Here is a 16,059-nt window from a genome sequence, read left to right on the forward strand (position 1 = left end):
ATGCTTTAAAGGCTCTCAAGAATTGGTTGCAAATGTTCATTTTGCTTTAGGGACCGGGTCTATCTTTTATTCTGCCTGTATAAAAATGGAGGATGCTGGCGAGATCTATGCACACTTTGGTAATTCCGGTAATTCTTGCTTGATAACTTTATTGATAGATTGCAAGATTAAATTGAGTAATATCAAATGTTACTGGGTAGTATCGGTAAGTGAGTACAAGTAAAGATATGCCAGATATCTTTAACTGTACAGAAAATATATATTGATAACCATTAGAAGTGTAGAAAGTCAGGTTAGAGTCACAATTGGGAAAAGACATGATGTTTATGGCGGTTCATTGATTCAAAATGTAAAGCATAACCATCTATTAAACTGAATCCTTATTAGTAATCATTGAGGTTGGCTTCAAGTGTAGGAAATTAAAATGTATTGATTTTTTTAAATTTCAGAATATGTTCAAGTCTTTTTGTATCCATTCTAAATGGACCTTTAGAAGAGTGAGGCGATTCCAACAGCAATTGAGAAATGATTATTTTTGTGTTTCTAACATATGATTGGGGAGCCCTGGTGGCATAGTGGTTTAGCAGTAGGCTGCTAGCTACAAGGCCAGCAGTACAAAACCACCGCCACGCGATATGAGAAAGATGAGTCTTTCTACTCCCGTAACCACTTTCGTGGTCAGAAACCCACAGACACAATTCTAGTCTCTTCAGATGGAATCAACTCAGTGGCAATGATTTTATTGTTAGTTTTAACATACAATGACCACATTTCTCATACCCGCTGTGTTCTCTGCCATCCACCCACAGGTTCTAATATTGCCTACTCTCAGCTGGCATGACGATGGGAAAGACCAATGCAAGTTCGCCCGCAGTCTTTGTACTTCTAGGCTTTTCTGCACGATCCCTTGAACCTATTCTTTTCATACTGGTCTCTATTTTTTATGTGGTTTCTATTGTGGGCAATAGCATCATCATTCTGGTATCTTGCATGGATGTGCGGCTCCACACTCCCATGTACTTCTTCCTCACTAACCTGTCCTTCCTGGACCTTAGCTTTAGCACAAGTATTGTCCCACAACTCCTGGTCAACCTGTGGGGACCACAGAAAACCATTAGCTATGGAGGGTGTGTGGCCCAATTCTATGTCTCTCATTGGCTGGGAGCAACAGAGTGTCTTCTCCTGGCAGTCATGGCCTATGATCGCTATGCTGCCATCTGCAGGCCTCTCCACTACACTGCAATCATGCAACCACAGATTTGTGTGGGCCTGGCCTTTACCTCATGGTTTGGGGGTCTGATCACCAGCATAGTGGGCTCCACATTCACAATGCTGCTGCCATTGTGTGGGAAAAATCGCATTGACCACTTCTTTTGTGAGATGCCCCTCATTTTACAACTATCCTGTATGGACACCAGCCTCAATGAGCTAGAAATGTACCTGGCCAGTTTTGTTGTGGTTGTCTTGCCTCTAAGTCTCATCTTGGTCTCTTATGGTCACATTGCTCGTGCTGTGTTCAAGATTAAGTCGGTAGAAGTGCGAAGGAAGGCATTCAACACTTGCTCTTCCCATGTGGCAGTGGTATCCCTATTTTATGGGAGCATCATCTTCATGTACCTCCAGCCAGCCAAGAGCAACTCTCATGAGAAAGGCAAGTTCATAGCCCTCTTCTACACTGTAGTCACCCCGATGCTGAATCCTCTGATTTACACACTGAGGAACAAGGACGTGAAGAGAGCCCTCAGGCACATTTCAATAGGGAACTGCTGTGACTTTTCAGGAAAATGAGAGTTTATTTAGAGGCTCTTGTTTAAAGAAGAATGAGTTGAAATGGGGCGTCATTTCTGGTCTAATAAAAGCTTTACTTCAATGTAGGCAGAGCAAAGTATGTTCATGAAGCAATTTGAGAACATTTTAATTTTTTATATTGTCTAATTGCTTCCAATAATATCTTCCACTCAGGGTACTAAAGGAGCCCTAGTTTTGCAGTGGGATGCACACTGGGCTGCAAAGCACAGGTTAGCTCTTCCAAGCCTCATTCAGTGAGGAGAGATAGAAATAATGTCTTAAGAAACAATGGCAGAAAACTCTCAGAATCTGTTAAAAACACAAGCAGCCAAAAATCTAAAACGCATATTCCTATGTTAAATAAACCTATAAAGACATAATTGAGACACATTATAATCAAGCTTTCAAAAACTAATGAGTTCTGGGAATAGCAGGAGAGAAGGAAATAGTTACATACAATGGATCCTCAATAAGACTAAGTATCAGTCTGTCTTCAGAAACTTTGGAAGCTGTAATGCAGAAAAATGCTATCTTTAAAGCTGGGGTGCATGGGAGAAAGCTATCAAACAGGAATTCTATAGTGGGCAGAATTCACAGTCCATAGGGATACATATACACATACTTAAAAGGATGGAATACTATGCAGCCAGCTGGGGGAATGAAGTCTTGATACATTACACAATACAGATGGAGCTTGAAGGCATTATGATAAATTAAATATGTCAATCTCAAAAAGGAAAATATAGTATAACCTTACTTAAATAAAAAGACAAGAAAAGGAGGGAGAATCAGTTACATGAAGGGGCTTCAAAAAGTTTGTGGAAAACATCCATTAGCTTTTAATTTTATTTTATACCAACTTTTTAATATATATGTATCACATAGTCACTTCAACCAACAGAACAATAGACATATTTCCCTAAAATGCATGGATAGGTCATCTAAGATAATCTAAAATAAAGTTTTAATATATTTTAAATACAATGGAACAAAACAAATTAGATCATTTAAATAAAATGGAAATATCCCTAAAACACACAGTCTGCCCAAACCCATAGTAAGGAGAGCGATTAAATGAGTAGGAGCAAATCTCCCAAGAAAAATCCTGCGCCACATAGCTTCAGTGAGGAATTGTATCAAACACTTCTAGAAAACATTACTTAGAACCACCTTAGAAGTTTTAAAAGGAAGATATCGCAGGAAAAAAACTAAAGCCCAATGTATCTTTTAAATATATATGCAAAATAGAGAAAAAATACTAGCAAACAAAATCCAACACCATATTAAAAGAATAAGACACCAGGATCAAATGGGATTTATCAAAAGTGGACTCAAAGGTGATGCAACATAAAAAAGAGATCAATAAACATAATGCACCGCCTTGAAAGAACACAGAAAAATAACTACATGAATAATCATATCAATATAGAAAAAGCACATGGCAGCATCCAATACCCTTTGGTGGTGAAAACACTCATCAAGATAGGATTCAAGTAAAAATTTCATAATGTCCTAAAGAGTAATTTGGAAACATAAGAGATAACATGCTATTTCATAAAGAAACAATGAGCACATTCTCATTCAGATAAAAAACAAGACAGAAATACTCACTATTATTAATGTTGTTCGATATCACACTAGAAGTCCTGGTCAGAACAAATAAAACAAGAAAAATAAATAAAAGGTTATATAAATTGGGAAATAAGCAGTAAACTACTCCTTTAGCTAATGACATGATCCTAAATGGAAAATCCCCAAGAATACACACGGAAGCTACTAGTTCCAAAGATAAATTCAGCAGGTGGCAGGGTATGAGGTTAATGAAGAAGAATCTGTTGGGGTTTGTATAACAGCAATAAGCATCCTGAAGCAAATTAAGAAAACAATTCCATTTACAGTAACATCTAAAAGAGTAAAATAGTTTAAAGTGACTTTAACTAAGAGTTGAATGAACTTTACTCTGAAAACTATAAATCAGTCCTGAAAAAAAGTAAAAGTTTTAAATAAATGGAAGGGTATCCCCTATTTATGTATTGGAAGACAATCTTTTTTCCCAACAGTTTCATTGGCATATAATTTACATATCATGCAATTGAATTGTTCAATCATTAAATCATATCACAGGGAATTGTACAATCACCACCACGTGTATCCTAGAGCATTCCCACCCCCCATGGTGGAATCACCTTTCAAATGAGCTGAGAGATCACGATCAGTTCTAGTGTTCTTCCCACCCTCTGCCTTCATTATTTACTCCCCAAATCCCTTTCTCTCCTTATCACCCATATCTCACCCCTGCATTCCCTATAACACTTTGTGTCAGTTATTATCATTATGCATCCACTCCCCCTGCACTTTACATCTGGGAAACCCCACAGAAAACAGTAGGAAAAAAATCACGCTAAGGATAAGATCCTATTAGTATAAATACAAAACTACAAATTATGTGCCCATAGGAGATGTTCCCATCAACATTCAAGAAGCCAGGGAAGAGATTTCTGTCATGGAACAACTAAGAAATGCTTGCACCCAGTAAAATTCAGCTCGTGTCTATAGGGATGTCAACTGGCCAAGTATCAAGTTCAATACAGCATATAAATTATAATGGTCTCTGCATGCTTGTAAGGCTGTTTGGGACTCTTGCTTTGGGCTGTAGCAGATCTGCCAGCGACTCGGTCTGACTATACACTTTGCAGATAGGTTTTGGGCTCCCACTGTCCTCCATAGCCTTCTCTAAATTGGTGTTCTTAATTTTAGCGCTGATGCTTTTCTCTTCACCACATTTCAATTTCATAATTTTCATCTTTGGTTCACACAAGCTGGTGTGATTCTTCCCTATGGACTTTGCTGATTCCTCGCTTAGAACAGCTGCTTATTTGAATACAAGCTTTTAAGACCCCAGACACTATTATGTTTGATCGCCGGGCACCATCTACTTTCTTCACCACACTTGCTGTAGCACCCTTATCTTCGCTGATCATTTCATGAAGGTGAATACAGAGCAGGGTCATGTTTAAGAACTAATTGTTCTTAAGTTGGAGAAAGGACTTGGTGAGGACCCAGAATTCATTCATGGATCTATGCTTTTTTTTCAATGTGATGGAACTTGGAAATTAATATGTATGTCATATCATTCCATAATTGAATCATATCAAACACCATTGCACAATTGCTTCCATGATGAGTCCACAAATATTTTATTCCTGGGTATCTTGATATCATTTCCTTCTTATCTCCCCCACCCCTCTATAACACCCATCCACCCAACTTCTTGTTTGGTTTTCTTTCCCTATATGGTCAACATCTTCAGTTAAGGAATAACAGAGAAACAAATAACACAACTTCAAGAGGGTGACCTCCAATGATGATACACCTCTGAGATACACCCTAATCTACACAAACGTAAGCAAAATATAACAGAACGGTTGTCACTAGATTACCAGAACAGTGTTATCCTAATACCACATACAGGGTGTTCATGTAGCAAGATCTTGTTTGTCCACCAACAACAGTACACCACTCTTGGTACAGCTGTGTCCTCAGACATCATAGGATACCAGGCTTATGTTGTCAGGCAGGCTATAGTGTGTCTAAGGTAGAGTCCAGTTCACGCAGTGGGGTTCCTGTATGGGATATCACCAATGTAGCTTCAAGAGCATGCCATGTGCCTGAAGATGCAGGATTCAGTGCCCCAGTGTTCTACGGCAACCAGCCTTGGTTCCCGGGATACCCCAGATGCCCTAGGTCAGTTCTGCCCACCCAATGCATGCCATTAAAGACTGTCCACACCTATTGTTCCCAAGAGCATCCTCAGTCCCTCCTCCCCACACCTGGTGGCTAACTCTGCCTCACTTCCCCTCAAGGGAGATGCACTTATGTCCCCCCAAAACTTGACCATTCCCTCTCACCACTCTCATGCTGTCCCTCATGTCAGTAAACCTCATCCCTCTGACAGAGTCACTTCCCCCTCTGGAGGACTTCACCCCAGATTTACATGGCTACCACTCTGCAGACAGTATCCCTCCTCCGCTTTGCATTCATTTGATCCCAGATGTAGTAAGGTTCCCTTCAACTAAGTGACCTACACTACACTTACCTGGAGTGGATTATGTGTAGTTCATTAGCACTGGTCCAACTCTTTAACGGGCATTCTGGTCCCCCACCAGAAGACTGGGTGACCTGCAAGTTCTGACGTTTGTTCCTGTCCACAGTGAGCGCTTAGAGTATTTGTCCTTTTGTGCTTGGCTCATTTCACTCAGCATAATGTGAAAGAAAATATTTTTAATCATCTTATTGGGGGCTCATACAACTCTTATCACAATCAATACATCCATCCATTGTGTCAATCACATTTGTACATTTATTGCCATCTTCATTTTGAAAACATTTTCTTTCTACTTGAGTCCTTGATATCAGCTTCTCATTTTATCCCTCCCTCTTCCACTCTTCTTCTCTCATGAACCCTTGATCATTTATAAATTATTATTTTTCATGCCTGGCGCTAACTGATGTCTCCCTACACCCACTTTTCTGTTGTCCGTCCATTTTATGTAATATTGTGATCAGTTCCGACTTCACTCCCCTCCCGTCCACCTTCCCTTATTCTCCAGGTATCACTACTCTCAATACTGACCCTGAGGATTTATCTGTCCTGGATTCCCTATGTTTGCAGCTCTTATTTGTACCCGTGTACATGCTCTGGTCTAGCCATATTTGTAAGGTAGAATTGGGTCATGATAGTGGGGGAGAGGAAGCAATAAAGAACTGGAGGAAAATTGAATGCTTCATAGGTGCTATATTGCACACTGACAGGCTTGTCTCCTACACACAACCCTTCCGTATGGGAATGTCCAATTGCCTACAGATGGGCTTTTGGTTTCCACTCTCCACTCCCCTTCATTCACAATGATATGATTTTTTTTGTTCTGGGTCTTTGATGCCTTATACCTGATCTCATCGACACCTCATGGTCACACGAGCTGGTGTTTGTGTTCCATGTGGGCTTTGTTGCTTCTCAGTTAGATGGCTGATTGTTTATTTTCAAACCATTAAGACCCCAGGCACTTCATCTTTTGATAGCCGGGCACCATCAGCTTTCTTCACCACATTCACTGATGGAACTACTTTGTCTTCAGTGATCGTGTCAGGAACGTGAGGATCATGGAATGCCAGTTTAATAGAACAAGGTGTTCTTGCAACGAGGGAGTACTTGAGCGGAGGCCCAATGTCCATCTGCTATCTTAATACTAAGCCAATAAATATACATACATAGATCTATTTCCCCATCATCATATATAAATACATTTACATATGTACATGTCTTTATTTAGATCTCTATAAATGTCCTTTGCCTCTTGTACCACTATCATGTTCACTCTTCATTTGGGTTTCAGTAATTCCTCTTGGTTACACTTCCCTTGATCAAACCTTACCAGTTCTCACACCCTCCTCACCATTGATTTTAGATAACATCTTGTTCCCTGTTCCTGGGTTTGTTAACACTCTTTCCCCTGCCTACCCTTCTCCCATATACCCACGCCACCACCACAAACATGGGTCTCATTGTTTTCTCCTCCCGATTGTACATCCCACCTATATTATCTAGATAGACATGCAGAGATAATAATGTGCACAAAAACAAGACAAAGCAATATAAAGCAACAAATGAAAACAACAATGAGAAAAAAAGAAAAGTCTATAAATAATTCAATGTCTGTTTGTTGACCTTTCCAGTTGAGTCTGATAGGATGCCACGCCCTGGCCCCACAGTCTATATTTGGTATTCCCTGGGGGATTCATTACTCTGCTCCCTTTGCTGTTGTGTTGCACAGCCTAGTGGTTCACCTCGGTTTGGTGGGGTCAGATCAGGCAAAATTCCTACACTGTGTTTCCAGTTTTCTTGCACCGTAGTGCTATGGGTCAGTGAAGGACAACTGAGTCTCCTAGCGGTGCCGGCCCTATGGTCCTCTCTGTTCATTGGTTGCTCTGGGCAGAAATATTGTCATCAGGGCTTGATGGGCCAGGTTGAGTTCCACTCTCTCTCCCTCCCCCTTCATTTGCTCCAGGGTACTCTGATGAGACATGTGCTTTCCACCGAAGTGAATTCTTCTGGGTGGTGAGGAGGCTGTCCACGTAGTTGGCATTGGGAACCACCCCTTGGACCCCTCTACTGGTTCCCTGATTCATGATGATATGTTGCATTCATGTCTTGGTGCACCAGGTTGAAGTCTGGTCCCTCACTGCCGTGGAGATATAAACAACACTCTCCCTTTGGGTAGGTTACTACCCTGTTACCCTGCTACCCATGTCTTCCCTCCACCCCCTCCTTTTTGGTTGGCTACCAGATTATTCCTGGATTTATTCTGGCCCTTGCCATACTACAGGGACCTCACACAAGAAATGTATGTATTCAGAAGCTTTCTCCCTATACCCCTTTTGTATTTTTAAGCTTATCTCGGTGGAATCATGTTGCACTTGTACTTTTGTGCTTGGCTTACTTCACTTAGCATAATTTCCTCCAGTTCTTCCCATGTGGTGATATGCTTCATGCATTCATCACTGCTTTTTAACGATGCATAATACTCCATTGTATGTAAGAATACAGTTTTTTTATAATTTTATTGGGGTTCATACAACTCATCACAATCCATACATACATCAATTGTGTAAAGCACACTTATACATTCGTTGCCCTCATCATTCTCAAAATTCGCCTTCCACTTGGGTTCCTGGAATCAGCTCCTCATTTTCCTTTTTTTCACCTCCCACTCCCTCCCTGTTCCCCCTCCTTCATGAACCCTTAATAATTTATAAATTATTATTTTATCTTATCTTACACTGCCTGGCGTCTCCCTTTGCCCACTCTTCTGTTGCCCATCCCCCAGAAAGGAGGTTATATGTAGATCCCCGTGATCGGTTCCCCCTTCCTACCCCCCCCCTTCACTCCCAGTATCACCACTCTCACCATTGGTCCTGAGGAGTTCATCTGTCCTAGATTCCCTGTGTTTCCAGATCCCATCTGTACCGCTGTGCATCCTCAGGCCTAACCAGGTTTGCAAGGTAGAATTAGGATCATGATAGTTGGGGGGAGGAAGCGTTTAAGAACTAGAGAAATGTTGTGAGTTTCATTATTGCTACTCTGCACCCTGAGTGACTCATCTCCTCCCCACTACCCCTCTGTTAGGGATGTCCAGCTGTCTACAGATGGGCATTGGGTCCCCATCATGCACTCCCCTTATTCACGATGACATGATTTCCCCCCCCCCTTTGTTGCTTGAAACCTGGTCCCCTCAGCCCCTCATGATCACACATGTTGGTGTGCTGCTTCCATGTGGGCTTTGTTGCTTCTGGGCTCCATGGGCGCTTCTTTACTTTCAAGGCTTTAATCCCCAGACGCTATATCTCTTGATAGTGAGGCACCATCAGCCTTCTTCACCACACTTACTTATGCACGCATTCATCTTCAGCATTTATGTGGGGAAGGTGATTGCACATGATGGCTTTTGGTCTTTGGCGTCTGCTACCTGATTCCTTCAACACCTCGTGTTCACTTAGGCTTGTGTACTTCTTCTCTGTGGGTTTTATTGGTTCTGAGCAAGATGGCCGCTTGTTTGCCTTCAAGCCTTTAAGACCTCTTTTGATAGCCGGGCACCATCAGCTTTCTTCACCATGTTTGCTTATGCACACATCTGTCTTCAGCGATCATGTCGGGTAGGTGGGTATCATGGAATGACCGTTTAGCTGAGCAAGGTGCTCTTGTATTGAAAGAATGCACGTGAGGAGGCCCACTGTCCACCTGCTATCCTACTACTAAACCTATAAATATATGCACATAGGTCTATTTCCCCCATAATCATAAATACATTTACATATGTACATGTCTGTATTTAGGCATCTCTGTATGCCCTTTGCCTCCTACTACTTTCCTCTGTTTCCTTACACTTTCCTCCTGTCACACTACCATGTTCAGCCTTCATTCTGGTTTCAGTAATTCCTCTCAGTTACCTTGTCTTTGGTCATTCCCTACCAGTCCTCCAATTCCCACCCTCCAATGGTTTTGAACCACTCATTTTTCTGTTGTCTGTGGGTTGTCTGTGGGTTGGCCAACACCTCCTCCCTTCCCCTATCTCCCACACTCTCATGTCCCTCTGTGACCGTTGGTCCTGCTATTTTCTTCTCACATTGTTTATCCAGCCTATCTTATCTAGGTGGACCTGAAGATATAGTAATATGTGCATAAAAACGCAGGTGGCTTTGACAGCACCAAAGTGGCATATAATAACGTGGCATCAACAGCAGCAACACCAACACGCTGACAAACAAAAAAGCCACTGACATACAAAATTTAAAAGAAGAGGGAAAAAAAAGAAAAAACAAAACAAAAAGACAGCAAAAAAGAAAACTCTGTTAGTAGTTCGAGGTCTGTTTGTTGACCTTTAGGAGTGTTTTCCTGATGAGACTGGGGTGCCACGTCCTGGCCCAAAGTGCATCCACAGCATCTCGCCGTGGGGCCCGCTATATGGTCCTCTCTGTACATTGGGCCCTTCGAGCCAAGCTATCATCCGCTGAGCTTGGTGGACCTAGTTATGTTCCGCTCCGTTCCTCCTCCTTCCTTTTCTTCAGCTTCCTTCTGGATGTGGTGTGGTAGGTCACTTCCTTTCCCACACGAGACAATCTGTTTTCATTTTCTGTGGTACTTCCTTCAGTGGTGGAGGTTGGGCTAATTCTGGTTAGGGCCTGTGTATGGTCCAGTCTCTTTGCGGATTCCTCCACACATTATGTTACCCTCTTGTTTGGCACGTTATGGTGGGGTTCGTATGCATGTTCCAGTTCTGTGGGGACACAACGAATACTCTCCCCCGGGTGGGTTAGTGCCCTGTTCCACCCGTGCCATCCAATCAGTTTCTCCCCACCCCACTTCTCCCTCCACCTACCCCACTTCCCCTTCTTTATGTTGGGCTCTCATGTACCTCCCTAGGTGTGGCCTGCCCTCCCTCCAACTGTCTATGCTTCCACCTGTTTACTGCAAGATAAGTGTTTATTCTTCTATTCCTGGCATGCTGATTGTACTTACCCTAGGGAACTCATGTTATACCTGTCCTTTTGAGTTTGGCTTGCCTCGCTTAACATGATTCCTTCCAACTCTTCCCACAAAACGACGTGTTTCATGTGATTGCCCGTGCTTTTCAGTGCTGCATAGTACTCCATTGTGTGTATGTGCCAGAGTTTACTAATCTGCTCATCTATTGATGGAAACTTAGGCTGTTTCCAAGGCTTTGCCATTGTGAATTGTGCCACAAAAAAACATTGGAGCCCTGTGTTTTATGTGTTGCTTCCACCGGGTATATGCCCAATAGGGGGATGGCTGGATCATAAGGTAGATCAATTTCCATTTTCTTTAAGTATCTCCAGATTGCTTTCCACAGTGGCTGTATAAATCTACACGACTACCAGCAGTGGAGGAGGGTTCCTACTTCACCACAGCCCCTCCAATACTTATTGCTCTCTGATTTGCTGATTTGGGCTGCCTCGGGGTGTTAGGTGGTATCTCATGGTTGATTTCTTTTGCATTTCTCTTATGGCTAAGGACCTAGAACACTTTCTCATATGCTTATTGGCCATATGGGTCTCCTCCCTAGTGAAAGTTCTTTTCAGTTCTTTTTCCCACTTCCTTAGGGGGTTAACTGTTTTCCTCTTTTTGCAGGTCATGATGGTGTTATAGATTTTAGTAATGAACTCTTTGTCTGATGTGTCATTACTAAAAATCTTCTCCCAGTGTGTGGGTTGTCCTGTCACCCTCTTGGTGAAGCCTTTCGAGGTGTACAGGTGCTTTATCTCATTAAGTCCCATTTGTCGATTTCCAGTTCACCTGTGTGTGTACCCTTCCCTATTGCAGTGAGCCTATGAGTTCCCTGGGCCAGTGCTCTGAGGTTAGTCCCTATTCCCTCCTTGATGGTCCAGATGGTTTAGGGTTTAACTTCTGGGTTTCTGATCAGCCTTGAGTTTATTCTTGTGCATGGGTGAGGTGAACTTCTTGTTTCATCTTTCTACACGTGGATATCCATTGTTTCCAGCAGCACTTGCTAGAAAGGGTATCCACTTCCTACATGATGGTTTTGGGACCCTTGTCAAAGATCAGTTGTCTATAAGTTGATGGTTTTTCTTGGACTTTCTATTCTTTTCCACTGGTCCGAGTGTTTGTCGTTGAGCCAGTACCTCGCTGTTTTGACCACTGTAGCTGTGTAATAGGCATTAAAAATGGGTAATGTGAGTCCTCCAACTGTGTCCTTCTTGAGGAGTTCTCTGCTTATTCTGGGTTTCTTCACTCTCCATATGAAATTGGAGGTCAGTTTTTCCAATTCTTTGAAGAAGGTTGATGGTGTTTGAATTGGTATAGCATTGAACTTGTAAAGTGCTTTAGGTAGGACTATCATCTTTATTGTTTGGAGCCTTCCAATCCTCAAGCAGGTGATGTTCTTCCATTTGTGGAGGTCGCTTTTGGTTTCCTGTAGTAGGGCCTTATAGTTTTCCTTATATAGGCCTTTAGTATTTTTTTGTTAAATATATTCCTAGGTATTTCAGAGAGAAAAAGCATTTTAGTAGTTGCCAGGGTCTGGAAGTCATGATGAAATAAGGTAACTATTTAATGGATACAAGATTTCCTTTTGGCATGATGAAAACATCTGGAACTAGGTGTTATTGTTGTTAGGTGCCAGAGAGTCAGCTATGAATTAAAGCTACCCTATGCACAGCAGAATGAAACACTAGACAGTCCTGTGGCATCCTTGCAATTGTTCCCAGACCTGAGCCCATCTTTGTAGGCACAATGTCCATGTATCTTATTGACGGTCACCTTCCCATTCATTGTCCCTCCACTTTACCAATTATCATGCCTTCTCCGGACAATATGTCCAAAACATGTAAGGTGAAGTGTTGTCATACCTACCTCCAAGGAGCATTTTGGCCATACATCTTCCAAGACAGATCTGTTTGCCCTATTAGCAGTCTGCAGAATTGTTAAATTCTTCTCTAGTACCACAATTCAAGTTCATTAATTCTTCTTCAGTCTTCCTCATTCAATATCCGCCATTCACATATATATATATAAGGCAACTGAAAATATCATGGCTTATCTATGGCATACCATAGCCCTCAATGCTGCATCCTTGCTCTTTTTTTTGCATCCTTGCTTTTTAATCCTCTTAAAATATCTTGAGCAACACATTTTCATAATGCAACACCTATATTTGGTCTCTTGACACTTGCTATCACCAATACTGACTGGCATCCAAGGAAGACAAAATCCTTCACAATTTCAAATTTTGCTCCATTTATTATGATGTTGCCTATTGCTCCATTTGTGAGAAACTGGGGCTTTGACAGTGAATTTTAATCCCTAATGAAAGCTGCAATCCTCGATGTTCAGGAGCAAGTACTTTAAGCCCTCTTCACTTATAGCAAGCAAGGTTATGCAACCTGCAATTTCAGCTTGTAATAAGACTTCATCTGATCCTGATGCCACATTTTATTCATATAAGCTAGCCTCTTTAATGATTTCCTCACCATACAGACTGAACAAGTATGGTGAAAGGATACAGTCCTGGCTCACATCTTCCCTGATTTAAAACTATTCTGTCAGGATTTCCTTGTTCTTTTTGCACAACCAGCTCTTGATTCATGTCCAAGTACTATATGAGCACAATGAAGTGTTTCAGGATTTCCATCATTTTCGAAGTTTTCTATAGTCTATTATGGCCCAAACATCATGGACTTAAGTAAAAAACGAAACAAAAATCTAGATATCTAGATATTGATTATAGAATATTTAAAAACTCATCGATATTGATTCATAATGATTCTATTGGACAGGGTAAAATTGTCCCTGTGACTTTGCAAGACTAACTTTTACAAAAGTAGAAAGCCTTGTCTTTCGCTCTAGAAATCTCCAGCAGTTTTTAACTATCTATGATTCAAGTTGACCCAGCTGGTAACCACTATGCCATTAGGGATACTACATATTGGTTCTAGTTTCACAATATTATGCATAGGTTTCATGCCACTGGTTTGTACACCTGAAAACAATTGCAGTGCTTAATTTTATGTTACAAGTATTTTACCACAGTAAAACACAATTAACTATATTAAAGGATCTCTGATGACATAGTAGGTTATATGTATGTCTACTAAGTTCAAGGTAAGCAGTTCAAACTCACTAATTGCTCCTAAGGAGAAAGGTGGATCTTTCTACCCCCATAAAGGGTACATTCGAAAAGGGTTTCTACGAGTTATAGCCAACTCAGTGGCAGTAAGTGTGGTTTATTTTCAGAATTATGCTAAGAAAATTGATAATTCATCTCTATGATACACACCAAAAATAAAATTCCTAATCAAAAATAAAATCTCACTGGTAGAAAATGCCAACAGGCTTATTCATTACAATAATGAAGCCAGAAAATGCAGCCAGAGGAAAAGCATGTATCTCTGACTCTCAGAGGAAGGAGTAGCTGAGGGCACCACAAAGAGCTGCAGGGAAATCCGGGAGCAAAATCGACAAGCAGTCATTGATGATCCTCAACTGTTCCATCTGTAGCCCTGGGCAAGCTCCTTTAGACCTACCCCATTCCAACTATGAGGAGAAAAAAAAAAAACCCACGACATCACAGAACCACTGAGAGAGATGCCCGCATCCCCTGGTTCTCTACGTACTCCATGTGAGTGGGAGAGTGCATGGGGCACCTGGCAAAGACAAAGACTCGGAGGAATGCGGCACAGCAAAGAAAGACAGAAAACCACCACAGGGAAGTCAAACAGCTCAGATCTCCAAGGCTGACTCTCTGGTAGCCAAACAGTCCTGTACTCCAGACTGCACGCTGGGACCACCCAAAAGGTTAGAAACTCACTCCAATGCTCGCATCTCCTGACATTCATAGAAGCGAGTCACCAGAGGGAAGTGTCAGGAAGAAGCAACAACCTGTTGTTAAGTTTTCTTTTCTGTAGTTCTTTCCTTTGGTTTTGCCAAATTATCAGTAAAAAGACATAAAACACAATAAGAGGAAGAATCAACATCCCTAACTCTCCACAGCCCTTTGTTGACCAGAAAAGATGCCACACCCTACTTTCACACACTGCTGACTGAACTGGAACTGTGTAAAATTAGGCAGCAAGCTGACAAGCACATAATTGTGACTGACAAAGAGACATCAGGTGTTGGTGCCAAGTGTGGTGAGTGTGAGTGTGAGGGGGCCGAGAGGGTGGGCGGTTTCTCCTCACGGACTTGTTCACAGGTTTGTTTTTCTCTGTTCTTTTAAATGTATTGGTACTGGCATTTTTACTGCTATTTGCTTTGTTTTACTATTTTTCTCTAACCATTTTATAGGGTCTTCGGTCCTCACATGATCCAGCCACCACCAATGTCACCCCATTAACTGTTGGATCATAATGTCTCAGAGACAAAACTAGATCTGAACCCATCTGAGAAAACAAGTAACTTCAACACTAAGTGACAAATGTGTGGAGCAAATGAACATCCGGATGAAGAAAGACTTTGGATCTACCAAAAGAAGAGTTCAGAAGTATGAAGTTCATGTGCGCACAATGGAGGGAGAAAGACATGAAGAGGGATTGGATAAGATAACTGAAAACTTAGAAATCAGACAACAACATCAAATGAAAATAGGTAAGATCAACATTAAGATTGTAGAATTAGACATGTTAAAAGATCAGAGCTGCAAAATAGAAGCAGTGGAAAGCTGAGTTAATAAAGTTGAAGAAAAAGTTCTCAATTCCAAACGATGAGAAGAATAATCAACAAAAGAGCAAATGGTCACGTGGAAGAGGATTGTGTTGGCTCAAATAAAAAGAAGAATGTATATCTCATGGGCATTCCAGAATAGGAGGAAATAACAACAACTACAAAAATCCAATGAAAAAAATTGTCAGTGAACTCCCCGAAGACAATTACCCTAACACCATAAGGTCCCTATATAAGATTTCTAAGACTATAAACATGTATGGGAACACAGAGCTTCATGTTTTTTTCTGAAGAGCTGCTACATTTTGAATTTACAAATAGGAAAAAAAAAAACATTTTCTTCTTTCAATAATTGCCCTACCTCTCTGAAAAACTAGTTATACTTATAGTTTCTTTCATTCCTCAAATCAAACACATTCTATAATATTTAACTTAAGTTACTTTAAAATATTTTTAATTCAACGTTATTGCAAACATGAAAAACTGTCAAAATGAAATACCTTACTTACATTAATTCTTTA

At 41.2% G+C, this 16,059-nt stretch overlaps 1 protein-coding gene across 1 annotated transcript; it reads left to right on the forward strand.

The window, feature by feature from the left end:
• Window positions 1-843: 843 nt before the first annotated feature.
• On the forward strand, window positions 844-1,788 carry LOC142441274 (olfactory receptor 2C3-like). Its single transcript, XM_075543313.1, has one exon. It carries the CDS (start codon window positions 844-846, stop codon window positions 1,786-1,788), a length of 945 nt encoding a protein of 314 aa, XP_075399428.1.
• The last annotated feature ends 14,271 nt before the right edge of the window (window positions 1,789-16,059 follow it).

This window comes from Tenrec ecaudatus, chromosome 2, assembly GCF_050624435.1.
Source record: "Tenrec ecaudatus isolate mTenEca1 chromosome 2, mTenEca1.hap1, whole genome shotgun sequence".
In the NCBI taxonomy this organism is placed as follows: Eukaryota; Metazoa; Chordata; class Mammalia; order Afrosoricida; family Tenrecidae; genus Tenrec; species Tenrec ecaudatus.